General features: G+C 39.6%; 1 protein-coding gene across 2 annotated transcripts in view; it reads left to right on the top strand.

Annotated features, from left to right (window-relative positions):
• The window catches only part of UGT8 (UDP glycosyltransferase 8), a 75,837-nt gene extending 51,151 nt beyond the window's left edge, over window positions 1–24,686 (top strand). For both annotated transcript variants that reach the window (XM_006269623.4, XM_014600784.3), the window contains exons 3-6: window positions 10,570–10,712; window positions 17,098–17,174; window positions 18,707–18,926; window positions 22,422–24,686. In XM_006269623.4, coding sequence (XP_006269685.1) covers window positions 10,570–10,712; window positions 17,098–17,174; window positions 18,707–18,926; window positions 22,422–22,785 — 804 coding nt within the window. In that variant the 3' untranslated portion in view covers window positions 22,786–24,686. The remainder of the gene's footprint in view (window positions 1–10,569; window positions 10,713–17,097; window positions 17,175–18,706; window positions 18,927–22,421) is intronic.
• Window positions 24,687–25,375: the final 689 nt, after the last annotated feature.

Genomic DNA, 25,375 nt, shown 5'->3' with positions numbered 1-25,375 from the left:
ATGCTCTTATCTCCTTGATGTAGATTCTTGAGGGGTTCAGGAACTCTTACTCCCTGCTGTTGAAGCTGCTCTGCTTTGCAGAAAAATAACTCAGGGCTCAATGGGCAAGAGTAAGCACTTCCTTCAGTAAAGCTTAGGACACTTAGATGAGAAGTGTCCTGGTTTCCCATGCCTCCTCCACAATCTGTTTCTGTATTTAATAGTAATACTTGAGTAAAGTGCATAAACACTATACAGTGTAAGAGCAAATAAGAAAGAATTAGTAAGGATCTACTTAAATCACTTTTTTGCATTTCTCAGGGAAAGCAGGAAATCTAGGACTTTCCAAGAAGAGCAGGGATATACCCTTCCCACCTGAAATTGGCATGCAATCACCTGGCGGAGGGGGGAAAAGGAAAAAAAAACCCTTACTGGAGGCGAGCAGCAGTAAGCAGGGAGCAAAGGAAAGCACAGGAAACCTTCCCTTGCAGCATGGGGGCCCCAGGGAAAGTACAGGGTCTCCCAGCCAGACTTAGTGATTGAACCAGTCGGCATGCTGATTAGCCCAATCCCTGGGTAGTATGGGAGACCAGGAGGATTTAAAGAGAGTGCATGCAGGGCTGTCGTGCTAAGCTGGTCTGGGGCTGTGGGGAATGTAGCCATCCTCGGTGGGAGAGGGGAAATGGGAGCAAACTGTGCGGACCCAGGAAGGTTAAACTGAAGTGGCACCTGTCCCACAGTCATCTCTGCTCCTGCTTCCAATCGTCCCCCACCTGCCGCCAGCTACCACCCCTAATGGATTAGCCCTCCCATCCCTACCAGATTTTTTTTTTCTTTTTCAACAGCTGTTTTGGGGCACTGAACATGCCTGTGGCTGCTGGGGGGAAAAAAAACAGAAAATGGTGAGGGGTGGACATACTACCAGGCTCTCAGCAGATGGGCAGAGTGAAGTGGGGGGTGGGTCCTGCAACATTGTTCAAGGTCCTGCAGTAACTGGAGTTACTGCACAGTTGCACCAAGGAACAGCTTTTTCATCATGCTGACTGTCCAGTAGTTTGTGACTACTGCGCAGTAGCATTGTGTCATACTTCCTGCCATGTGACCCTACTGGGCAGTAGTTGAGGCCTACTGGGCAGTCAGCATCTCATGTAGCCACAGCCTCCGAACACCATTTAAGTGGAAACAAGTTTATGTCTGCCTACCCTGAAAACCAGGGATAACAGAGTGGGACTAACAAACATGAAACTATGGCCAATAAATCATTCTTGGCTAAGTCTCACAGGACGCATCTACATGAGACGTGTACTGCAGTTGCCTAATTAGCTCCTCTTTAGACATCTCAGCATGTATTCGTGCTGGGCTATTAGGCTGGAGTAAACTAATCTACTCTGCCATAGGCAACTGGTAGGGTGTGCATGGGGGTGCTGACAGGGCCGGTGCCCCCCCAACAGGGTTAGTTGCTTCTGTGGCTGCCCCCCAAAGATTCAGGAGGCACCAGTCACTCATGAACTCCGCTGCAGGTTATTACTTGTACACACAAGTATTGTCCTATGATGGAATTTTTTACTCCACAGTAATGCACGTGTAGATGCTGACAGGGCAGGCTGGGGCATGAAGTTGCTTCAGTATAGGTACTTGCCTGCTGGCTAGACCTGCACTGAAGCACCCTTGTGCCCCAGCCAGCTGCTCTGCAGCACATTGAGCCCGGTTGGAGCAGCCCTGGGCTTGCAGGCTGCTGACCCCACAAGTTCCTGCCAGCCAGGGTGCTCCAACCTGGCTTAGTGCGCTGCAGTCTTGGGCACACATGTAAATGTGGCACCTGGGAGCAATAAACTCCAGCACAATATGTGCCAGAGATTGCGTCACATTAATATGCATGTGTAGATGCATCCAAAGAGACTTAAGTCTTACTATACCCACCAACATACCACAGTTAGAGAGAGATGTGGAGGGCAGGAATTCAAACCTACAGGCTAAACCAAACCATCAGAAGGAAGCTGCTGTGAATTCAAAGTGTTAATATAATCAAAACTGCTTCCTAAAAGAAGTGGTAATAATTCCGCTGAGTCTGGAGGTCCTTTAGTCCTATAGAGAAGTCATTGGGTCTCCAGTTATATACTATAAAAGAGAAAGAGAGGTATACAAGGAAACAGCTGAGACAACCTAGACATACTGAAGTTTACAAAGGAAGAGATGAGCAGGAGACAAACCAGGGAATAGCTCCTGGGAGTACCTCCCAGGGAAACGCTTTGCCAGAAGCTTAAGAAGTTTTTTATGTGTAATGAGTTAGTGTTTTAAGTAAATGACATACAGTAATTTAAAATATGATGTTGAGATTGGTTACCTAATTTGGCTCTTGACGAATGTCAGAAGGTTTCATCTTGCCTCCCAGACCATGTTGCTCAATGTTAGGTGGGAATATTTCAACTGGAGAGGGGGAGAACAAGGGATAAGTGCTGGCTGCACTGGTGGTTTCTGCCCAAGTGTATCTGATCACTTGGGATTGACAGTGATATGTTTTCTGAAGTGCACTGAAATGAAAGGACTGAAGTATCTAAAATGGAGAAAAGAAAGGAAGGTGGTAGCAAACCTCACTGGCAGATTGATTTGTCTGCAGAAATATAAGATGACCCAGCAGAACTAACAAAACAGCCTTAGCCTTATTGAAGCGAATGATAAATGTGACTTTTGACTTCAATGATGCCCAGATTTCACCCAGGGAATTTCCTTCTAGTCTGATGGGGAAGGCGAGCAAAGAAACATTTTGAAAAATATTAATATTTAGATCATGTGAGAGGAACTGCTGGTTTTATGAAAGTGACTTTTCTTTCCTGTTTGGTAGTATATCATTGCCATTTACTATTTAAAATATTCCTATTTTATAAAGCAAACATGTAGTGTCAAGTAAGGGGAAGCCAACCAGAGTCATGTGCCTAAGTATAAAACCAGCCCAATAAATTGTATTCTCGAATGCTCAGAGATGGAATGCAAGTTTACATTTAACAAGTGCATGTGTAAATAAAATAGCAGTACTACCACTAAAACCTTCAGTATGTATTATTCTGTTGAATCAGTGTGATTACGTATGTGCCTAAGGGTTTTGTGAGATGTAGCTCAGTATTTGTATTTTACTCAGTAATTTTATACAAAACTTTTTATAAATGTATTGACCAGAGTGATCAATACTGGTACAGGATCAAAACTCAGTGAGGAAGTTTCTGAAGTGTGCTCCTGGATTTTCAGCTCAGCCAGATGTCATATGGATAAAGTACTATTGTCTTTTTTTTTTGCATGCTAAGTTCATATTATAACTGCTAAATTGCACATCTTACACTATATACGAATAAGGAAGTTATAAATAATATTTTGCAGCATTACTCAGTAAATGTTAGCAGAGCATAAAACAGATTATTAATGGATTTAACTTGCATCCTTAAAGGTATGTTAATACCGATTGTTTGGACTTAATTTTTGCTCTTAAATATAAAAGATGTACTGGAAAAGAACTCTAAGAAGGAAATGTGGAGGTAATAAGCTGTTGGAGTCTATAAACTGACTTTGCAAGGAGAGTGTGAATTCCCTGCTCTTCATTTCGGGGTTTGTTCCTTCCAGTCACTATCTTCAAAAAATATTGTAACAGTGCCCAGGTATTCCAGGGAGGATTACAACCATGTTGTGCCAGGTGTAGTGATCATTGGGTTCATTAAATACAGACATGCAATGAATGAGAAGAACTATACAGCAAAGTTTAATAAAGGAGCACTAGGCAAACTATTATGTTGATAGCTTAGGGAATCCTGAAGGATTTACCATCTGTAAGACTTTTGGATCGGGAAAGAGAAAAAATATTTAAGCAGCAATACCAGTTGTAGTGTTTGCTGTTACAAGGTGTATGCACAGAGTTTGGCATTTCTGTTGCTTAATATCAGTAAAGTGTACACACCATGGCAGAGTCCCTCATACATATGCTTTTGTTCTGCTTACACTCAACATAGTGGCATTGAGTTGAAAAAGGGAAGTAGAAAGGGTGCTGACTTGTAGCAGCCACGTTAAAGAACCCTGGACAGATAGGATTAAACTGTACAAGAGATGTAGAGGCCTTGTGTTTTTTCCGCTCTATTTCTGCACAAAGTACGGTAAAATCTTCGCTATCCAGCATTTAACTAACTGGAAATTCCATTAACTGGAATTTCCGGCCGGCCGGCCAGAGACAGGGGGAGGCAGGGGATGGAGGACTTTTGCATGTGGCAGCTGCTGCCACTGCTACTCTGCATGCAGCTGCCGTCACCCCCCCCCAACTCCGCGTGCAGCCTCTGCCGCCACCCACCACCCACGTGCAGCCACCACTGCATTCCTTCCTTCTCCCCCCTCTTTGGAGGGGTTTTCAGATAACCAGAATTTTTACATAACTGGGAATCCCCTTACCCTGGGGATGCTAGATAACATATTTTACTGTACAGGTTTCCTTCGCTTTATGCGGGTTCTGCGTGTGTGAATTTGCTCTTATGCGATGACCCTTTTTATACCAAAAATTAGTTATATGTGAGGTAAAATCACTCTTATGCAATCAGTGTGGTGGAAGCTCACAGTCAGCCACTTTGTGCGGTGCATTGTGGGAGTGATGTGCATCAAAATATAGTCTCCTTCGTGAATCCTTGCACCTCGCTCACTGTCTGCGATGTGTGTTTCTGTAGTTGCCATCCCCATTATGGTAACATTCACCACTACCCTGTGCTTATATGTACTGTCTGCTGTTGGTGAGTACCAAAATTGTTTTGTAAAAGTGGTAGAAATAGGCCTGGGGGTGAGTATGGTTGAGGTCTTGGAACGTATCCCTATTTGTTACATTGTAAAGTGAGTTCCCTTTATGCGAATTCAAGTTAAGTGCCGTTTTCCAGAAATGCATGTACAGCATAAAGTGAGGGAAACCTGTCTGCTATATTGATATATTTTCTTAAATCAGTGTTTGAAGTTCTGTTTACATTCTTTATATTTATCTAAGTGAGATCTGTATTCTTATTTCCTTTTTCCACGAAGAAACTGAGGCAAAAAGAGATTTTGAATCTTGTGAAATGCAAGCTTTGATTTGCTGATCAGAGAGAAGATTCTCTAAGCACATAATCTTAAGGGAGTTCAAAGAAACAAGTAAGTCTTAAGAAATGAGTATTGAGTGGCTTCAACTACCAGCATACAAACTGGTCAAATGTTGGAATTGAACTATTATACCTTATACCAGGGCTGTCAAACATGTGTCCCATGGTCCAAATCCAGCTTGCAGAGCCTCCTTATCCAGTTCTCTGGGCTATCAGTGGGCCACTGGAAGTTGAGGGGTATGAGCTGTTGAAGAATTCAGGGTTATTTGTCTCTTCTGGCCGTGGCTATTGGCAGTGAATTTAACTCAGTGCCGCTGACCCCAGACCCTTCTCCTGTGCCCTCCGGCACCACCAGACCACTGCCCCCAGGCCCTTTACCACCTCCAGACCCACCACTGCCAACACAGCCTGACCCCCTTGCAGCCACTAGACCCATTGCCATCATGCCCCAGGCTATGGGGCCATCTTGCCCCAGGTTGAATCTGGTTCACAAGGAGCCCATGGTCTGAATCTGGCCTGGGACCCCAGATGGGTTTGATACCACTGCCTTATACAATACAATTGCCTCTTGAAGCAATTTGGTCTTGAGCTCCCAAGAAGAAAGTGAAGAATCTTGTAAAAATGAGTTCTTTGACAATAAGCATTAGAAGAAGGATTTTTTTTTTCCTTTTAAAAATAAGAAAACAGTTTTAAAAGAATTTAGTTGAAAGTAAATACATTTTTAAAAGTCTCAGATTCAGCCAGAGACTTTATAATACACAGTAATGTAGTCACAGACAGAGTGCAGGCTTAAAACAAGTGCAGTGAGAAGACCAGGGGAAAAGCTCAGAGAGTTAGGTTGCCCAAGTTTGACCCATTCAGAAAATGTAACAGAGGCTGCTGCATGGTCCTCAGACCAGCATACTGGCCCTCAATAAATATATACTACAGGAAACCTTTCGTATTTTTGGGTTCAGCATTTGTGGTTTCAAATATTCGCAAAAGCCGAACCCACACACTTACCGGAGCTCCGCTCTTACTACTGCTGGGCTCCCGCTGCCGCCAGGCTTCCTGCCTCCCAGCTGCCGGGGACACTGTTCATGAATGCAGACTGCGCTCATGAACGCAGTGCCCTATTCACAGATTTCACCATTCACGGGGATCACAGGAACATATCCCCTGCGAATGGCGAGGGTCGCCTTTCTACTGTATTAGAAAGGATGCTAATTTTTGTGAAGGTGTGATCTTGGTACAATAGCAAAATATAGCAATGCTACTGTACAGGTTATGGTTTCAGTAGGATCTGAGTCTGTGCTTTTAATCCCCCCTTTATTCTCTACCCTGATGACATTGTTCTCAGGTTTGTTTTGGAATTTTGTTTAGCTAACAACTCTTCTCTTTTTAACGCGTGGAAATATTTTTTTCCTGTGATTCTGAAGGGCTTTGCCATCACAGTATTCTTGGGAAGTTTTATCTGCTGGCTTGCATTTTCATGTTATATAAACCTAATTTTCCCATAGTCAACTAAAAGGTTCAAGTTTTGCTGTGTCTTTTTGTAATTTAACTGCCATGGCAACTAGGTAGATGACCTGTAAAGAAGAAAAACCATCTGTGACATTCCAAGTGAAAACCAATACTTTACATTTAAGGTGTTTATTTTATATCCCAGATCAAACACTGGCATCAATCAATAAAAAAATTTCCTGTACTTCATTCCTTTTCTTTACAGAATGACCAAGTTGACCTTATTATAAGTGTTCTGCTATATATAACAAAAAAATAGGACAGGCCACTTAAAGGCTCTTTTACGTCCATCTGGAGGACTTTTTCTTACCATAAATTTAAAAGGGTTTCTGTACTTGGTTCCATTAAACCAACAAGACAAATGCAGTGTATGTTCAAATACCAGATATCTTTTAGAACTGCTTTTCTATTAGTAATTACTTCAAACCAATGAGCAAAAACTCATTGAAGCCAATAATAAAACTCATAGTGAGTTCAGTATTTCTCTCTACCTCTGGGTGCATATAAGCCTTTTAAGCTGTTTTTCTTGTAGGTAAATCATTCCTAGAATTGTACTTAATGGTTGACTTGGCTGGGAACCATTCTGACATTCACTGTTCTGAACAGCATTGGGAAAACTCTAATTCAGACTTGTGTAATATAATAATATTTCTTTCTTTGATGTGCATTGTTGGTAACTGTATTTCAAAAGTAGCAGATATTGTTTAATATATTATCAAATACCATTTTAGCTATTGAAATATTGTAATTTATAAATGGTTTGTTATGTCTTTAAAAATATATACAATGAAGACTTCAGTAAGTGTCATAAAATACAAAGGATTGTACAATAAGCTGATAGGATCATAGGAAAGTAGGGCTGGAAGGACCTCATGAGATCACCTAGTCTAGGCCCCACTCAGGGCAGGACCATCTCTCACTAAGCCATTCTCATCCGGTGCTTGTCTAACTTGCTGTTGAGTATTTCCAGGAATGGAGAGTCCACAGCTTTCTAGCTAGTCTGTTCCAGCACTTGACTACCTTTATGCTCAGAAAGCTCTTGCTAATCTCCAACCTAAATTTCCTCTGCTGTATTTTGAGGCCATTGCTCCTAGCTACAGAGAAAAGTCTCTATCCTCTTGATAATCACCCTTCAGGTATTTGAAGATCGTTACCAGGTCCCTGCTTAATCTTCTCTTCCTCCAGACTAAATAGCTCTTCAGCCTAGGTATGTTTCCCAGGTCTCTAATCTTTTTTGTTGGTCTCTGCTGAACTCTTTCCATTCTGTCCATATCTTTCATGAAGTGTGGAGCCCAAAACTGGTCACAGTACTTCAGGTGAGGTTTCCAAGACCTGGCTAGACAAAGCCTTGGCTGGAATGACCTAGTTGGGGATGGTCCTGCTTTGAGCAGGGGTTGGACAAGATGACCTCCTGAGGTCCCTTCCAACTCTAATTTTCTATGATTATGACTCACCAGTGCTGAATAGAGAGGAAGAATCATTTCCCTTAATTTTCAAGTGAGGTTGCAACCCAGTATGCTATTAATACAACCAAGTATGTTGTTTGTTTGTTTGTTTTTGTTTGGGTTTTAGTTTGTCTTGGGTTTTTCCTTTTTTTCCTTTTTTTTGCAATAAGAGTACACTGTTGGCTAATATTCAGCTTATGGTCCACTGTAACCCCTGAGTCCTTCTCTGCAGTACTGCAGCCTAGCCAATAATTCCCCAGTTAGTATTTGTGCATTTAATTATTCCATCCCAGCTGCAGGATTTTTCACTTGCCCTTGTTGAATTTCATCTTATTGATTTTGAATAATTTCTTTAGTTTATCCAGGTCCTACTGGATCCTAGTCTTACCCTTCAGCATATCTGCAGCTCAGCCCAATTTAGTGTCTGCTAAATGTGCACTCAGTCCCATTGTCCAAACCATTAATAAATGTTACCCTCAGTTCATTTTCCCTGTACTCAGTTCAGTTACAAAGTAGCTACAGCTTACAATTTTTTTGGAAAGTGAAAGAAAAACTATCTTCCTAAGAAAATGAATAATTAACATTCTGTATATAATGATAATAGTAGTAGTAATGATAATTGTAATTACACTAACCGATTATCCCTAGTGACAGCAAATTGAGTTTGTAATACATAGCTGGCCTATTTGCTGAGACTATAAGTGGAGAAATTAGAGAAGGTCCAGAGGCAGGTAACAGAAATGATAAGGGGCTTGGAAAGCAAGTTATATAAAGAGAGGTGTAAGGAGCTAGGAAAGTTCGGCACTCAGAAAAGGTCCTTAAGAGGGCATATTATAGCAGACTTCAAATACTTGGAGGGCTGCCATAAAGGTGAGGGAAAACTCATTCTCTCTCTTGCTGTGGAGAGGAAGACACTGACCAATGGCTTGAAGTTGCAGCAAAGTAAATTTAGATTGGATATCTGGAAAAACTTCTTCAATGTTACAGGCAGTGGAAAAGGCTGCCTAGGAAAGTTATGGACTCTCCATCACTGGAGGTGCTCAAGAACAGGTTGGGCAGCCACTAGTCGGGGATGATCTAGGTGTACCTATGGGTATTCTCTATTATGGGTATTTCTAGTGTTTCTGGACTTTGCTGGTTGCCCCCATGCCCCTCTTTCTGCTACATGGGTAAGGGTGTTTTTAGGCCCACCTCATAGGCATTGGGTACTGGCTACATCTAAGGCTGAGCATTTTGACTGCAGTGTGCCAATGTTCATGCTGGGACCAAAGCCAGGGTCTTGTCCCTCTGCTCAGGGTCAGAGTGATTGCCATATTTGAGGTCAGGAAGGAATTTTATCCCATGGTCAGATTGGTATGAACTATGGGGGTTTTTACCTTTCTTTTAGTGTGGGTCATGGCTGTTTACCCAGGATCCCTTGAGAATATATTGACAACATTTTATACAAGCAGGACATTGGCTGCTGCTGTTTCCCTGCTTTACCTGTGGCAGGTTAGGGTGTTAGGTCTGTGCTGTGTCAGAGTTGATGGTAGTCTTATTTAGGGTTTAGATTATAGATTGCATAGGATGATTTGGATAAGGATGCTCCTGCCTCAGGCAGGGGGTTGGACTAGATAGCCTCTGGACATCCCTTCTGGCCTTGGTTTCCATGATTTGATGTTTTTAACTAAAATGTTTTTAAAATGTAAATGTCTTTTCTTTTGGGAGGGTGAATGTACCAGTGTTAAACAGATCTGTCTTAGTCCTGCTAGGTTCACATTCCTTCACAAACAAAATAAGCTATTGCATGGTCAGGAAAGATGAATTTTAATTTGCTGTTGTTCCTTTGGTTGACTAATGAAGGTGCTCAATAGTATTATAATATTGTTAATTTGTTTTCTTGGAAGCTTTGCAGTTATGTGAATAAGACAAAGAATCTTTTACCTTCTTTGATTATCTCTGGAGATTACCATAAACAAAACCTCTTGTATAATGAAACTTGTCCTTGTACAGTACTATTCATTTCTTCTTATAAATGTGGTTCAATCTCTTTCCCCAAATCTCTAGTTCCTTGTATAGATACACTTGTAGTACTATAGTAAAAAACCCCAAACACAGCTATCTAAAGTTCCTTTTTTTCTTTCACTGAGGTCAAATACCAAACCTCTGATTTTGAGATTTCATTCATACATTTTATGCATCTTACTCATGTGCATACAGATGGATTACCTATCCATTTCTAGTCAAACACAAGTCTTTTACATGGATATGTATATATTTGTTGATTCTGACCAAATAGGAAATAATCATTTCACTTGTTAAACAGACTGTTAATTAAGAAATTTATACCCAACCTCAGGAGAAAGTTAATAGTCTTGGTATAAATTACGTTATCCGAATCCCCAGCTCATTATCTCTCTTAATTTATAAAATTAAAATGTCTTTTGGGGTTTGGATAATCCAGTATTACAGTGACCAAAAGAAGTTTTTAGTATTTAGTGGTAATTTTAGCTCTATTCTAAGTCACGTTTATGCTTTATGGTGCTGACTGTAAATTTCTGATTTAACAGGACCTCCAAAGCTGGGTGAATGGTGCTAATGAAAATGGCTTTGTCCTTGTCTCATTTGGAGCTGGAGTGAAATATTTGTCAGAAGATATAGCAAATAAGTTAGCGCAAGCCCTGGCAAGATTGCCTCAGAGAGTTATTTGGAGGTAAGCTGTACAATATCTTCTGGATTTGAGGTAAACTTGAAGAATAGTCACTTTCTACTGAGTTGGGTTGGTTTGAGACTAATCAAATATAGGACACAATGGGCGCATCTACACATGTCACTATGGAGATGTTGTTACTGCGGAAGTACTAAATCATGGTGCAGTAACACTCCATGCTGCACCGTATGTGCATCATATGTGCAGTGCAGTTATTTTTAACAGCTACTTCGCCATAGTGGTGCGCTATTCTAGGGGAGCTTGTCACTGCGGTGAAGTAGCTGCTGGTCACATGTAGATGCCTGCAGATGCTATGTCACCATAGCACATTGCTATGGCATTGTAGTGTCACATGTAGATGCACCCAAAATCTAGATGGCCCAGGTATCAGGAAGAATCTTAAGGGTGGATGCTGCTCCAATGCGCTGTAATTACAGTGCATCAGAACAGACTCCTTTAATCGAGTCTGCTGGAGCATGGTGATTACTGCACTCCAGCAGCCCCCTGCGTCTTATGTATCAGTGTCCCAAAATTAAAAAATTGGTGGTGGGGGTGCTTGAACTAAATTCGTCAAACGAGCTTTAGTTCAAATGCCCCTGCCAGCATTTGGAAGCATGGGGATGCTGATACACAAGACGCCGAGGCGCTTTAATTAGAGCGACTCTGAGAGCTGCTCTAATTAAAGCGCCACACCTCCTACCTCTTAAAAGTGCCCTTATAACTTTTTTATTAAAAGGTTTTTTCCCTTCTATTTTGTACTTTTTCATAGAAAATAGAATTACTGCAGTGTCTTTGTGGCAAGGAAGGGCAGCAATCTTCTGGCAAAGCATAATAAGGTTATATACTTGCACAGTTATCAAGACAAGAATAACGTGACAGAATGTGAGAAGATATGGGGGAGCCAGAAGAAAGGAGTTTATATGAAGATATAGTACTTTGGACTTTTAATCTAGCCAGAGACTTCATACTAGGAAGTGAGAATGACATTCTATTGATAGGGAAACAAACATGACAGAACAAAGAAAGAACTGTCATAAGACTTAATTCAGATAGGAATTCTACCTCCACTCAGCCATTTTTTCATCTGCTTCCTATTTCTCAGTTTTTTTAATCTACCAATTTTCCCCTTTACTGCCTATCTTATCTCTGTGTCACTTTACTCTGTTATCAAGTCTCTTCCTTCTCTGCACCTTCTTGCCTGTGTTTCCTCTCTTCCTTGTCTCATTCTAGTCTGTAAAACACAATGGAAGAAAGCCATGGTCTCTTCTAGCTTTCACTTATGTGCAGTCCTTAACAGGAACATTACACAGATGTAGATATTTGTTTCTAAACAAGCATCTTCACCCTGTGACTTGGAAACTTAGAAATCTCTCATGTCTTAAACGGATCCAGAAGCATTCATCTTGCTTAGCTTGCTTGGTAATAATAGATTTGAAGGTTGGAGAGTGTGGGGAATTCTGCTTTACCTTAAAAAAAAAAAAAAAAAAGGAAAGAAAGAAAGAAAACCCCCCTCATCTTCTGATTTGAGCTTATGGACCCACCCTGTCTCTAGGTGTCATCATGTTTAAATTCATTAGCTATTCAACACCAGGCAGCAATGTAAGATAACGTTAGGACAGGAAAAGCGTTACAATAATTTGCTGAGTCTTTTTTTCTATTGAGTCTGTTCAGAATGGGGGACATCACCTTATTTAAATTTTATTGAATTGCCCTTCCCCAGGCAATCCTACTCCTACTGTCATAGCCAATGAATATTTCCACTGTAGTTAAATACATTTTATTATTATTGCCAGTCAGCAATAAGCACAGTGATCCAGTGTGTTGTCCCCCCTCCCCATTCTTTTTTTTTCTAGAATGGCTTTATGAACATTTCCATATTAGAAGCAAAAATCTAAGGTTGTTATATCTAGAAGTCTGCTAAAGATTGTTTTAATTTTGGAAAAAACTCCCATTTTGGAAAATGTAAACCCACTTTTAGATAGCCAAGTCTGACTATAGCACTGCAAAAACTGAAGACATATTTTTAAAGAACAAACGTGTACAATAAATGTGTACTATTTATTGCCAGTATTTCCATATATTCATGTAAGGTAAGAGGTACATAGCTTGACAGTCAAAGCTAGTATCAGGAAACTACTTGGTCACTCTTTTTCCAGAAAGAGTAGAGTTCCAGAACTGTACAGCTCACTTGTGTTTCTGTCTTTTATTCTAGATCTCATGCATAAAAGATGGAAGAAAAGAGGGAAGTTCATATTGCAGTACTTCTTACCCATAGAAAAGAAAGGTTCCTTTTGTTTAGATCATCTGTGTAGAGCTTTGATCCTGGCTTAGTCCAAAAATCGTATTTGGAGCAGAATTGCTCTATAATATATACAGCAGAATCACTTTGACTCTGATTCTATGGCCTGGGTGTAAACCAGTTTTATCTTTGAATGACTTTGTCTACCAGCTCACACAAATGATTTTGACATGTCCTGGTAGCAAACCTATGACATAAACCATACTACATTCGTCTTTTCCATTCCTTTTGACTATTTTCATTCTTAGTAGTTTAAAGAGTTGAGAATGAAGCCATTTCATTAATGCAGAATATCAAGAAAGGTCAAACAACTTCTTACAATAAAGCATGCCAGAAAATATTTTATTGGCTAGCATTAATCGGGGCCTCAACAATTACTCTGTAAGGATCCAAAGATACTGGATATTCAACAAGGAATTCTTATATAATCTGCTATCTTCATTAAACTGGGACTGTTGGCTCCTTTTACTTTTTTTCAAAGAGGGGGGCAGGGCGGCGGTTCTTCTAATTTCATCCATCTAATATATTTTGGTTTTACCACACTTTCCCAGAAACTCTGTTGTAGAATAATTTTCACTCTGATGGTGTCAAAACAATTCCTAATTTTGTTCCACTCACTTTATTTTAAACATACAGAATTTTTGCTGATCCATTTCAACAGGGCCAGATGGAGAGCTATAATATAGATGATTAACACTTACAAATTGGCTTTCGTGTAGAAAGATGTAGAAAGATAAACTAGATTAATTCCTACACCAAAGAAATGCAGCAATACTTGAGGCAAAAGATAACAATACTATACAATAGTTTAGGATACAATGTGAACAAATTGATTGTGATCCTCTCCATTACATTCACAGCCTGCTCCTCTAGAAAGATTATTTAAATATCCCAGTGCCTCCTGAGAAATAACATCTTTCCTATTTCAAACAGTGCACATCAGCAGCATTAGAACAGGTTTAACACATTCTAAAGGTTTTCCCACCACCACTGGCTTTCTCCATCAGTCCACACACTAAAACAAGTAGAGTTTCAGGACTTGTTTCACTCCTGAATTTGAGGTGCCTTCTTACTCCCTCTTCTCACTACTAGCTGTTTGCTGCAGAAAGGTGCTTATACTCTTCATTCTACCCAAAGTCACTCTGTGCCTGGAAGGAGTTGGTATACCATATTACATTCCTCTTAACCGAGGGGTGTCAAACTCATCTACCCCATGGACTGGATGAGTGACATGGAGCCTGGACCCCCTCCTTCCATCCTTCCCCTTAGTGTCAGATCCAGCACCCATGGCACCCACTCTGGCCACTGTGGGATCTGCGTTTGCATGTGGCCTGCATCCCACAGTGGCTGGGGTGGGGACTGCTTGCAGCATGGAAACCAGAGTGTCCAGAATGGACACCGGGGTGGCACAGTCAGGCCAGGGCAAGCATCATACGTAGCACAGATCCCAGATTGACGGGAGCAGACATCATGCTACATGCAGTGCCTGATTCGGCTGGACTGTTCTGCCCACGGTGACCTTTCTGGCCACTCTGGGATCTGCACTGTACAAGGCACCCCCAGTGGCAAGTGCGCCACTGCGTTACACATGCAGGTGCCTGCTTTAGCCAGTCGAGGCCTATGGGCACCATGTACAGCACTGGTTCTGGACCAGCTGGAGCAGGCACCATGTGAGGTACATATCCAAGAGTGCCTGGGGCAGGCATCTCATGCAGCACAGTTTCCAGAGGGTGCCATATGTGGTGCCTGTCCCATGCCCTGTTCATGGGGCTGGTCTAGGTCAATTCAAACCCAAGGACAGTACTGGAGACCAGATAATTGGGCTCTTCAGGCTGGATCCATCCCAGGGACCATATATTTGATACCCCTGTCTTAACCAATTGTAACCAAAATAATTTTGGGTAAGATTCGTATAATTTTATATTGAAATCTGTTGGTTGACAATTTGGGGATAAACCTAGGCATAAAATTATGCTTCACAGATCTCAGTGGAGATGTGCCTGTTAGGTGTTTTCAAACATTATTAATGTCGAGGGAAGATATTTCTTCACCTGGGAACAGGAGGACTCAGGCTTCCCCACAAAAAGTTGTCGTGTTTGGCAGATGAATAATTTTATTCTTCCCCAGGTTGTAAAAATAAGGCCAGATGAATGTTTTCTGGCAAAACTGTTTTTAGACAGAAAACTGGGTTTTTGACAAAAGTTATGTCTGAAGAAAGCCTGCTTACTATAGCAGATATTGAGTTTTAATTGAAAAAACTTACTGTTTTTAAGATCATGTTTTAATTATTATCATCATTTCCCCTGGAAAATGTATATGAGAAAAATTCAACAAAATTTTACATGGGAAAATGTAAAATGCTTTTAAAAAGCATTTCCTGAGCAGCTTGGCTTACAAATGAATCTCTCAAAAGACTTTTAGCTCTATATTGCAAATATCTATCCGTAATTTTTCCTTTTGGAGAAATGAAGAGATGAATAACTAGAAGAATACTTTATTGTTAACTTGTTTTTCATAACTTCCACATTTCTTATCACTCTCTCTTTTCTATCAGGTTCTTTTAACATCATCTCCCCTGTAGCTGAGAGATTGTCTTCCCCTCTCTTGGAGTGGGAGTGATGAGTCAGTATTTAAAAAAATACCAGGAACTTTTTTTTTAGTCACCTGAGTGACTTGATATTTAGAAAGGTAAAACAGTGTTCATTGACTTTAGTGGGAGTTGCTGAATGTTCAGCAATTAAGAAAATTAGGATAGCTTATTTGGTGTTTAAGTATGAATTTAGGAGCCTAACCTCATGAGAAATTTGAAGATATTGGCCCTGGTCATTATATTCTTTTGATTAGTCACCTGTGGAAGTCTATTTGTGGCTAAAGAGTGGTTGGGCTGTTTCCTTTATAATTAACATTTCTAAGTCATTTTAAGTGGAAACACATTTCTGCTTGTCTCCCTTTTTTCTGTTGTTTAATGGAGGAAGAGAAGTATAACAAATGAACATTTTATGAGGTAAATTTCCCTTACTATTCTTTCATGAAATTATAGTCAAAGATTGTGACATTTTTTTACATTATATAATTTAGAGATAAATAGCATAGCATTAAAAAAATTACACATGTAGCGTAATTAAATTTTAAAACAACATATACATTATTTTACTGCTAATATGTGGAAGTTTATTACTTACAAAGCAATAACTATATTCTTTGAGCCAAAGAGCCTTAACCCATTACATGGTTGTCACCAACTTAACAGAGGACACCTTCACATAGTTATCATGCAGTCCTGAGTCCATCTCTCCTGTTAAATGGGTGTGACTGCCATAAATCTTTAAACATTTACCAGACTCATTATATATATTCCTACAGACTAGAACTGTCAAATTAACCCAACTGAGTTGCGGTTTTAAGGGGAGTTAGGTACCTAACAACCTCAAGCTCCTTTGAAAGTAGTATTCACTGCAAACAGGGCTGCCTGAAATTATGATTCCCTCCGGTGTCTTTACTAGTATCTTTTCTAATTAGCTGACTTAGCTCATGCTCTTCTCCTACCTCTTAACAGCATTTCCTTTTCAAATTAAATTAGTATCAGGAGATAGTTTAGACTGAAAAGCTGAGAGGTCCTCAAATGTCGAGCTACCTGTTGGCTTCTTGACATGTTGATTCAGGAGTTCTTACTAAAAGAATATAAATGATGGTAGTAATCAGAGAACGCTTAAAGCGGAGCTAAGGAAATGTCCTGCTCTACTTAAGAATAGACTTCAGCCAATCAGAATAGAAGGATTTGTATATTGCACGGGTTTTGCAAAAGAACTACACACACGCGTACACGCACACACACACTGCCAACAATAGTACAGGAAAATTGAGTAATTAAGGAATCATTCTGTAGTTTTTGTTCAGTTACTTTACAGTATTTCAGCTGTGTGGCTGAGATATTTACATTATATGGAAATTGAATTAAGTCCTGTCTACATGGGGTGAAGATCTATTAAAAATTCAGGGACCATTTAGTTTGATGGTAAGTTTCAAGACTATCAATTTCAGAATTTTGAGAATTCATTTTGAAATAATTCTGTCTTATGTCTAATTTAGGTTTTCAGGAAACAAACCGAAGAACTTAGGAAACAATACAAAACTTATAGAATGGCTACCGCAAAATGACCTCCTTGGTGAGTACACAGTGTAGTAGCCTGAATCTTTTTAATCAGGGTGTGTACAGTTCAGACACTTAACACTGTTTTACTGTAAAATCAGTTATTTAAAACACCAAGATGAAGCACCTTCTTGGAAAGGTCAAGTCCTGGGTTCCAGTCCCTGATTCCAGGATGGTGTATGCATTTTTGCATTAGGCAGTCATTGGTTATAACCTTGCATCAGTGACTGGAAAGTAGGTTTCCTTACAGTATTGCTTGCTGTCCTCCTAGCCCTATAACACTGGAAATCTTATCTGTTCAGTAGTTTACCTTGAACAGGGGTGAGAGTGAGGGGTCAAGAATGTACCACCCAACCTGTCCTACAGCATGGTGGTTATAACACACAATCCTTAATCAGGCTGAGGATGGCCTACAGCCCATTTTTTGGAGCATGTTCTAACATCTAGGCTGTTCTGTAAGACCAGGTAGCACCATCACCAGCCATTCATTTAAAGAAAAGAGTCAGTCGCTCAAATATCCACACATGAAGGGAAAACTTAGGTTCCTAATTCCATATAGATATTTAACTCAAGACTGCAAGTAGGAGACTGTGGGCACATTTACATGTTGCTGTACTTCCTTACTTTGTTTTGGAAATACTAAAGCATGGTGCAGAACGGGCAGTTATTGCATCATGCGCATGGTGCATGGATAGATTTTGCCACTACATCGCCCTAGCAGCGTGCTATACATGTGATAGCTAAGTTTCTGTAGCTCACTGTACAGCGACGTATCATGTTGATATGTCACTGTAGGGCAACATGTAGACACGCTCTGTATGCCTGGAACAGAGGCAGGATTTTTTAAACGTCTGTCTCTTCAGCATTTCTGTTGGTTACGCAGTTCCCTGCTCATATTTCTAGTGACTTAGCTATCTGCATTTAAAATGTGTGGAAATTAATTGACTAATATGGGGTTGAGTCTGGCTCTACTACTAGAGCTTGGAACCATTTGATAAAATAATATTACAGTTAGACCATGCCATCCCAAAGCAAGCCCTATAAGAGAAAAGAAGAGTCCATAGTGGTGTCATTAAATGTCTAAGAGTCATTAGGAGTAAGAATAGTATCCCCAATGTATTTAAAATGGTGTACCAATGGTAATAATCAACACTAGCCAGCCAACAGTAGATACTTTATATCAGTTATTTTTAATCACTCATGTAAAATGATATTTTTACATTGTTGATATACCTCATTTTGTATATTAGATTATGAGGAAATAGAGAACATGTATTACAAAATAACCGTGACCTTGATTTAAGAAGATGCGCAAGCATATGTTTACCTAGTTTGAGCAACTAAATGTACCTTCTTTAATCAAAGCAATGGAAAGTTGGCACTTGTTGGGACATATTTAGTAAAATATTTCCTATTGGTTTTCACATTAGATTGGCAGAAGCTGACGAATGAAGTAATTGGCCTTTTACATCTCTAGTTTCAATGACTATAATATATTCATGTATGTAAAGCATTTTCTTAACTTTACCTCACTGTTCTCCTATTTAGGTCATGCTAACATTAAAGCCTTCCTTAGTCATGGTGGTTTGAACAGTATTTTTGAAACCATGTACCATGGGGTGCCTGTGGTAGGAATTCCCCTTTTTGGAGACCATTATGATACTATGACCCGCGTACAGGCCAAAGGCATGGGAATATTATTAAACTGGAAGACAATTACTGAGGGTGAATTGTATGAAGCTCTTGTGAAAGTCATTAACGATCCCAGGTAAAGAATTGTTTTTCTCTAATTTGTAACTGTGTGTTAAATGTTTACAAAAATATATTTGTGCATTAAAATATTTATGCAAATCAGGATTTGTATGCACAATTGAGCACAAATAATACAGTCTTTTGGTGCGTCCCCACAAGTGGGAATGTATGTTTCCCCAGGGACAAGTAGCAATGGTACACTGTGCCCCAGGTAGGGTAAGGGAAGCTGAGGCCAGCAACTGTGCTGGCCCCAGCAGCCTTACTTGGGGTCCTGGGAGCCTCTGGGAGCTGCAGATGCAGCACTCCTGTAGGAGGGAGCCTGGCCAGCAGCCAGAGAATGGATCCAGCTGGCCAAGCTCTTGTTTTGGGTGGCACGCATTGCCGCCATGTGCACCGCCCCACTTCTTTTAGTCATGGATTTTTTTGACCCCAGCATCTCCTGGGGTCAAACCTCCCCATCACCCAACGCTGCAAACTAGCAGCGCAGCGAACACCTGTATATGCGGCATGTGCAGCATTGGGTGCTGGAGACATCTCTGTGGCGCCACATACTGCACATCTGCGCTTTTCTGGATGTGCCCATTGTCATTGTTACACAAAGTTGATCCTTTAAAATGTGATCTTGTGTGTGGAGCTGCTAAAACTTTCAGATATCAAGAACATTTTCTGTCAGATCACATGTCCTTAACTTATTTACAAAGATCAAAAGTAAACAATGTTCAGCAGTCACAAGGCGATCCCTCACCTCTCACCATTTATTTCCCAAAAAGAAAAGCCATGATGAAAACAAACATAGAACTTGATTTCACTTTATCCCACACTGCAAAATGATATCTCAGTATATCTGTTATGATGGCATTATTAGTAAAAAGTGTTGGCATCTTTTGTTTGCAGTGTTTCCTTTGGAGGTTTAAATATATATTTTATGCATATATTTTGCTCCATCAGCTGGAATATTCACATTTTAAAGTTTATTAGTCCCATGGTATAAATAAAAAAAATAGATATGAAGGAGGACTCTGCCTATCTTGTCCTTAAATCCAGTAGCTTGGTTTTAAGGGTTTTATATTGGTTTTTGTTCCCCCGCCCTTCCTAACAGGTAGTTTATGTTGGTTGGGCTAGGTGTGTTATGGAAGTTTGTCAGTCAAGTATTTGTATCACAACAAAAGATTATGAATCTGCGGGCTCAAGTGTGCATCAGAATTCAGCTGGATTCAGCAAAAGTTTTGATTCATGAATTGGATTTCATGATAGCATGGCTGGACCTCATGTTGTGGTCATTTTTTCATATGCAGATTATTCCAACTTAGTTTGAATATTAATCACTTCCTTCTGCCCATCTTCATCTAGTATCTGGAGTCCTCGTTCACCTGGTAGTTACAGGATAAAGCTGATAATCTGGCAGTAACTATCCAGACACTCTGGATAAGGTATCCACTCTGGGGCATACAATGACAGAAAGAGAACAGAAAGAGCTTTCAGCATTGGCAGGTTGGAGACTGAATAGTCTGACAGGCAATGCGCTATTCAGCATGAGCATGAAGGGCAAAATACCTAGGATCCAATGATACGATTACCTGACCTAGATGTAGGTAAAATATCAGGATGACATGAATGTGATATAGTAGCCAAAGCCTGCTCTGTTTTCTTGTGCGTGGAAGGAATGTGTTGTTCCTGTTGAGTTTTATAGACCAACATTCTAAGATTCATTGGCTGAATCAGACCTAGTCTCTCTCTGCTACATTGTCTGAAGATTTACCAATAATGGGGACGAGATAGAGACCTGATGGCTCTCTAGTCATAGAAGAATGTAGAAATGTTCTTCTTATAGATTTTAGAAACTTTATATGTGACAGATAGTGAGACTTGAACCCAAAGCATGTGGCTTCTGTCATGATCTTGTGGTAAAGGAAGTTACACCAGTGTGTGGGCTTGCAGAAAGGACCTTGGAGAAGTTACAATATCTGATAATAAATTACTGTCAGCTGTTAGTGAACAAAACCAGCTTACCTGTGTAGCCTTTGACTGTGTGATTAATATCATATGGCTCACAACAGCACTGCCATGGGTAATAGTTCATGTTCTAGGGAGCATTCTTGGGTTTACACCACAGCTAATGTAAGAAAAATCAGACTAGAGAAGTACTAAATGCCTCTTGTTCAATAGTGTTCAATAATATTAAAGTGTTAGAGAAGGAGTGGTTGTATTTTAGATAATAGTCCAAAATCAGCCTTGTCATTTGTAGTACATAATCTCTCTAAATTAAGTAGGTGAATGTTGCAGCTGGTTGTCTTAGGCATTATACTGTAGGAGTTTTTAGAATACACTGGAGCAGAGTTTACTGAATTGATGGGACAGGGTTTGTGGGCAGTCTTTTATTTTTTTTAGGATAGAACAAAGCTATGACGAAATAAATTAGCTGGTAGTAACAAGATTTTAATTAAAGGGAAAAATAGCTGGGGAATTTTATGATCCACAATCTGAGGTAAGAAGTCAAAGTCCTATTAATTAGTAATATCCTTGTCCTGCAACAGAAAGCAGAAAGAAGTCTTCTATGATCAGGTGACTGGGATGTTCTTTTCCTTAAAAACTAAAAGTTGGCATCCATGTCCCAAATGGGAAGATTTGATATTATATAATATAAAAAGCTGTTCTGTTAAAACTACATTAGAGATAGTGAAACATCACTTTACAAGAATATGTCTCTACAGGAGTATAAATGAACACTGTATTGCACCTCGTTAGGAAATCTTTGTTATTCATGGGTTTGGCATTTGCGGTTTCAAATATTCGTGAATGCCGAACCCACATTTTAAATATACTTTATACACTTCCAGGGGGAGCTGTGTGCTTGCTGCCAGCAGGCTCCTGCCGCCACCGCTGGGCTCCCACCGTTGCCGCTAAGCCGTGTCCTCCCCCCACCCCACAAGCTGCTGAGGACACTGCATTCATGAATGTAGACTGCGTTCATGAACGCAGCGCCTTATTCATGGATTTTGCCATTCGTGGGGGATACGAGAACGTATCCCCCACAAATGGCAAGGGTCACCTGTATGTGTATTCTAGATAAGAAAAGATTTATTTTTATGTGTTGACTTATAGAGGGAGGGAGAAACATCTCCAGTGTGACAGTTAATATTCAGTATGAAATTCAGGCCAGCACAAGACCTTTGTATCATTTTAGAACCCTCTTCACAGAGGTAAACATCACTATATCAGTGCACGCACGTGCATTTTTAATATCCATTTTTCATATATATGAAAAATTTCATAATATCCTCTTCAAGGAAACAGTTCATGCTTTTTACTGTTACCTTGAAGAGGATTTACCATGATGTATGAGGGCTCCTGAAATAGCTGCAACTGCTACTCTTTGTCATTCTCAGTTATACGACTTACCCAAAAGTGTCCCATGCTGTTCAGATATGTCCAAAGAGCTATGGGGACATTTAAGACTGAAAGCTAGGTAATGTTCTTAATTTGTCACTTGATTTGTCTCTTTCCCACACAGCTACAAACAACAGGCCCAGAAGCTGTCTGAAATTCACAGAGACCAACCTGGGCATCCTGTTAATCGGACAGTATACTGGATTAACTACATCCTCCGCCACAACGGAGCACATCATCTGCGTGCGGCTGTTTACAGCCTGTCTTCATATCAGTATTTCTTACTGGATATCACCTGTGTTGTATTACTTGGTGCAGCCTTATTTTATTACATTTTGGCCAGGATTGCAAAGTTTATTCGCAAAAAGAGCAAACATCTTTGGTCATGTGATGAACATAGCACCGTTAATGGACATTACCAAAATGGGATCCCAAATGGCAAATATAGAAGAAATGGCCACATTAAACACGAAAAAAAGGTGAAATGAGCCAACCATCTGTGTACAGTAGTAACGAATCAGATCCATAATTGAATTTTATCGCTGTAACTTAGTCTAACAACTACTTAAAATAAAACCTCAATAAACAGTTCTAACACTCCCCTACAACATGTAATTTTATGTGATGGAATTCTACAGAACTAAGAAAAGTCTTAAAACAAAAAAAAAGCACAACCTAAAATAGAAAATGTATTATATTCTTAATACTGATGCAGAGAGGTTATTTTGGCACTGATGTTTTTAGAAGCCTTAATTCTCCAAAGTAATTCAATGACCATATTTATGATTTCTCAGTTTTTATATCTGAATGTGTGTGTCCCAGATAAGGAAAGGTTTCTTTTTTACGCGCAAAGTTTTCCTTTTTTGTAATATATCCATCTGTTAGCTTAACGGATTTTAGAGCCAGCTCTGTGTTATATTGGTTGAAGGTTTGACATGTTTATAAGAATGATGTTTAAATAAAGTAATTTTTACCAGTGGTTGACACGCAGCAATTAACAAGTTGCAGATTGAGAAAGCAGCCATAGAAAAGAACACTCTCAAAAATGAGCACTGAAAAAAAATGGTAAAAATTGCATTTTTTTCTCTCCTAGACCTCTTTTCTCTGACTGCTTTAGAGAAAAGGATGAGAGCGCATACAAGAAGTTATCATTTCTTATTTATTTACATTTTTGTGTTACCTAAATTATTTATGCTCTCCATAAAAAAATGCAATTTAAGTTTTTGTGCTTTTCCCCCCATTAATAATATGCCTATGTGGGTAAAATTATAATTAAGAAAAACATAATTAATTCATAAAATAGAAAAAATATCTGGCCTTGAGTTCAGTCTAAAAGGTTTTACTTCAGCCTTGGAGTAATTCAGGATCAAACCATTATTTGGGGTTTGTTGAAAAAAAAAAGTTGAATGTCTTTCCTATGAATTATTATTATGTTATTATTAAGTTTTTTCTAAATCACAATGTTATCAATGTTCTCTTTCAATAGTTAAAACTGGAAAAAATATTACCTTATACCGGTCTGGGCCACACAATCCATGTTATATAGTTGCCAACATATAATTCTCTGAAAGTGGGATGGAAGCTATTCTCTGGGTTGGTAACCAATGTATACTTAGAGGTTTGATATCATGTATGACATTAAACCTAGCAAACTGAGCATAAAGTTCATAGAGATTGCCTCTTCCTTTCCCCGCTACGGTCCCTCCCCACAACAATCTCTTTCAATCATTGTAGCTGACATGGGACTTTTATTGTTTTCAAATTGAGGGTGGCGATGCAGAGCAATGAGCATAAAATCATAACTGCCCTGCTGAACCAAAGTTGGCAACTATGAGCTTATTTCCATGTCATTCTGTTTACTTGGAATTTGCACTACACATGTTGTGAGAGTATGCTTTATTTATTTGTAGTTTGAAATCCCATGTCTGGAAGAGAAAAGAAAGATACCCATTTATCTAGTGTTGTTCACTAACATGGGAGAAGTTGTGATAATTACAGAACGCTGAGATCATCTTCATACATAGTGATGTAATGCTTCATTATCATTCCATCAGGAGCCTCTATCCTATAGCAGTAAATAACATTACAAATATGTTTCCAATGTACAGTACAGATATTTGTACTGCTTTCTGAATACTTGAAGAATATGGTATTATAAATAAGCCTGTTAGTTATATCTTTTTACAATCCTATCGGTATGTGGCAACTAAAGGAACATATAGAGGCGATGAGTGGTGGGATGTTAAAAGGACTTAGAGTGTATGAATGGGTTGGTTTTAATGTTTTTTGGCATTGAAGAAGGTACAAAAGCACTGACCGGATGATTAAGCATAATTTAATCTCCACTGTGATAAAACTTAAGCAATAAACATGGATTTAATAGAGAAAATCTGTTGTTGCAAGTACATTTTTATTCAAATGTGTGATATTTTTGTTTATGTACTTTAACCAACACAAAATGTGTGTGTGTATATATATATATATATATATATATATATATATATATATACACGTATGTTGAAATATGCATATGTTGTACCATACAGTATATGCTCTCTCTCTCACATAGTTTGCTTTGAAACCAAATATTATTATATTTTGTGGTCCTTTTATTCTTTTTAGTGAAAGCATTGTTGACAAAGATTATAGCTTTGACTTCCACTGAATCCCTTGCCAAGTTAAAAGGTGTGGGAGTTTAAGATTTTCCAACAGTTAATACTAAAATCTCCAATAAAATACAGTTTGCAATAAGCTGTTTTTTTGTGAGGCAATGTCTGTAAGTATAGGTAAACTGATACACTGGTCCGGTACCAGATCAGCACCGATATAAACAAAATTGTATTGGAAATCGGCCTGATGTGGCCAATAATTTGTCCAATAAATGGCTGGTATGTGCACGCAGCCGCAGCACAGTATGTAGGCAGCAAGGAGCACAGCCCAGCAGCTTGGAGAGCTGGGTTCAGCTGGTAGGTCTGGTGTGGTGGAAGGGGAGGGAAGGGGCATGGGGACACAGATCAAGGCCCCCATGGTGAAGGAGGGAGTGGGGCTCAGGCGCTGCCCATCTGGTGCAGGTCAAGG

Source organism: Alligator mississippiensis, chromosome 2 (genome assembly GCF_030867095.1).
Source record: "Alligator mississippiensis isolate rAllMis1 chromosome 2, rAllMis1, whole genome shotgun sequence".
In the NCBI taxonomy this organism is placed as follows: domain Eukaryota; kingdom Metazoa; phylum Chordata; order Crocodylia; family Alligatoridae; genus Alligator; species Alligator mississippiensis.
Note: the sequence above shows the minus strand (reverse complement) of the source record. Positions and strands in the feature narration are given on the sequence as shown.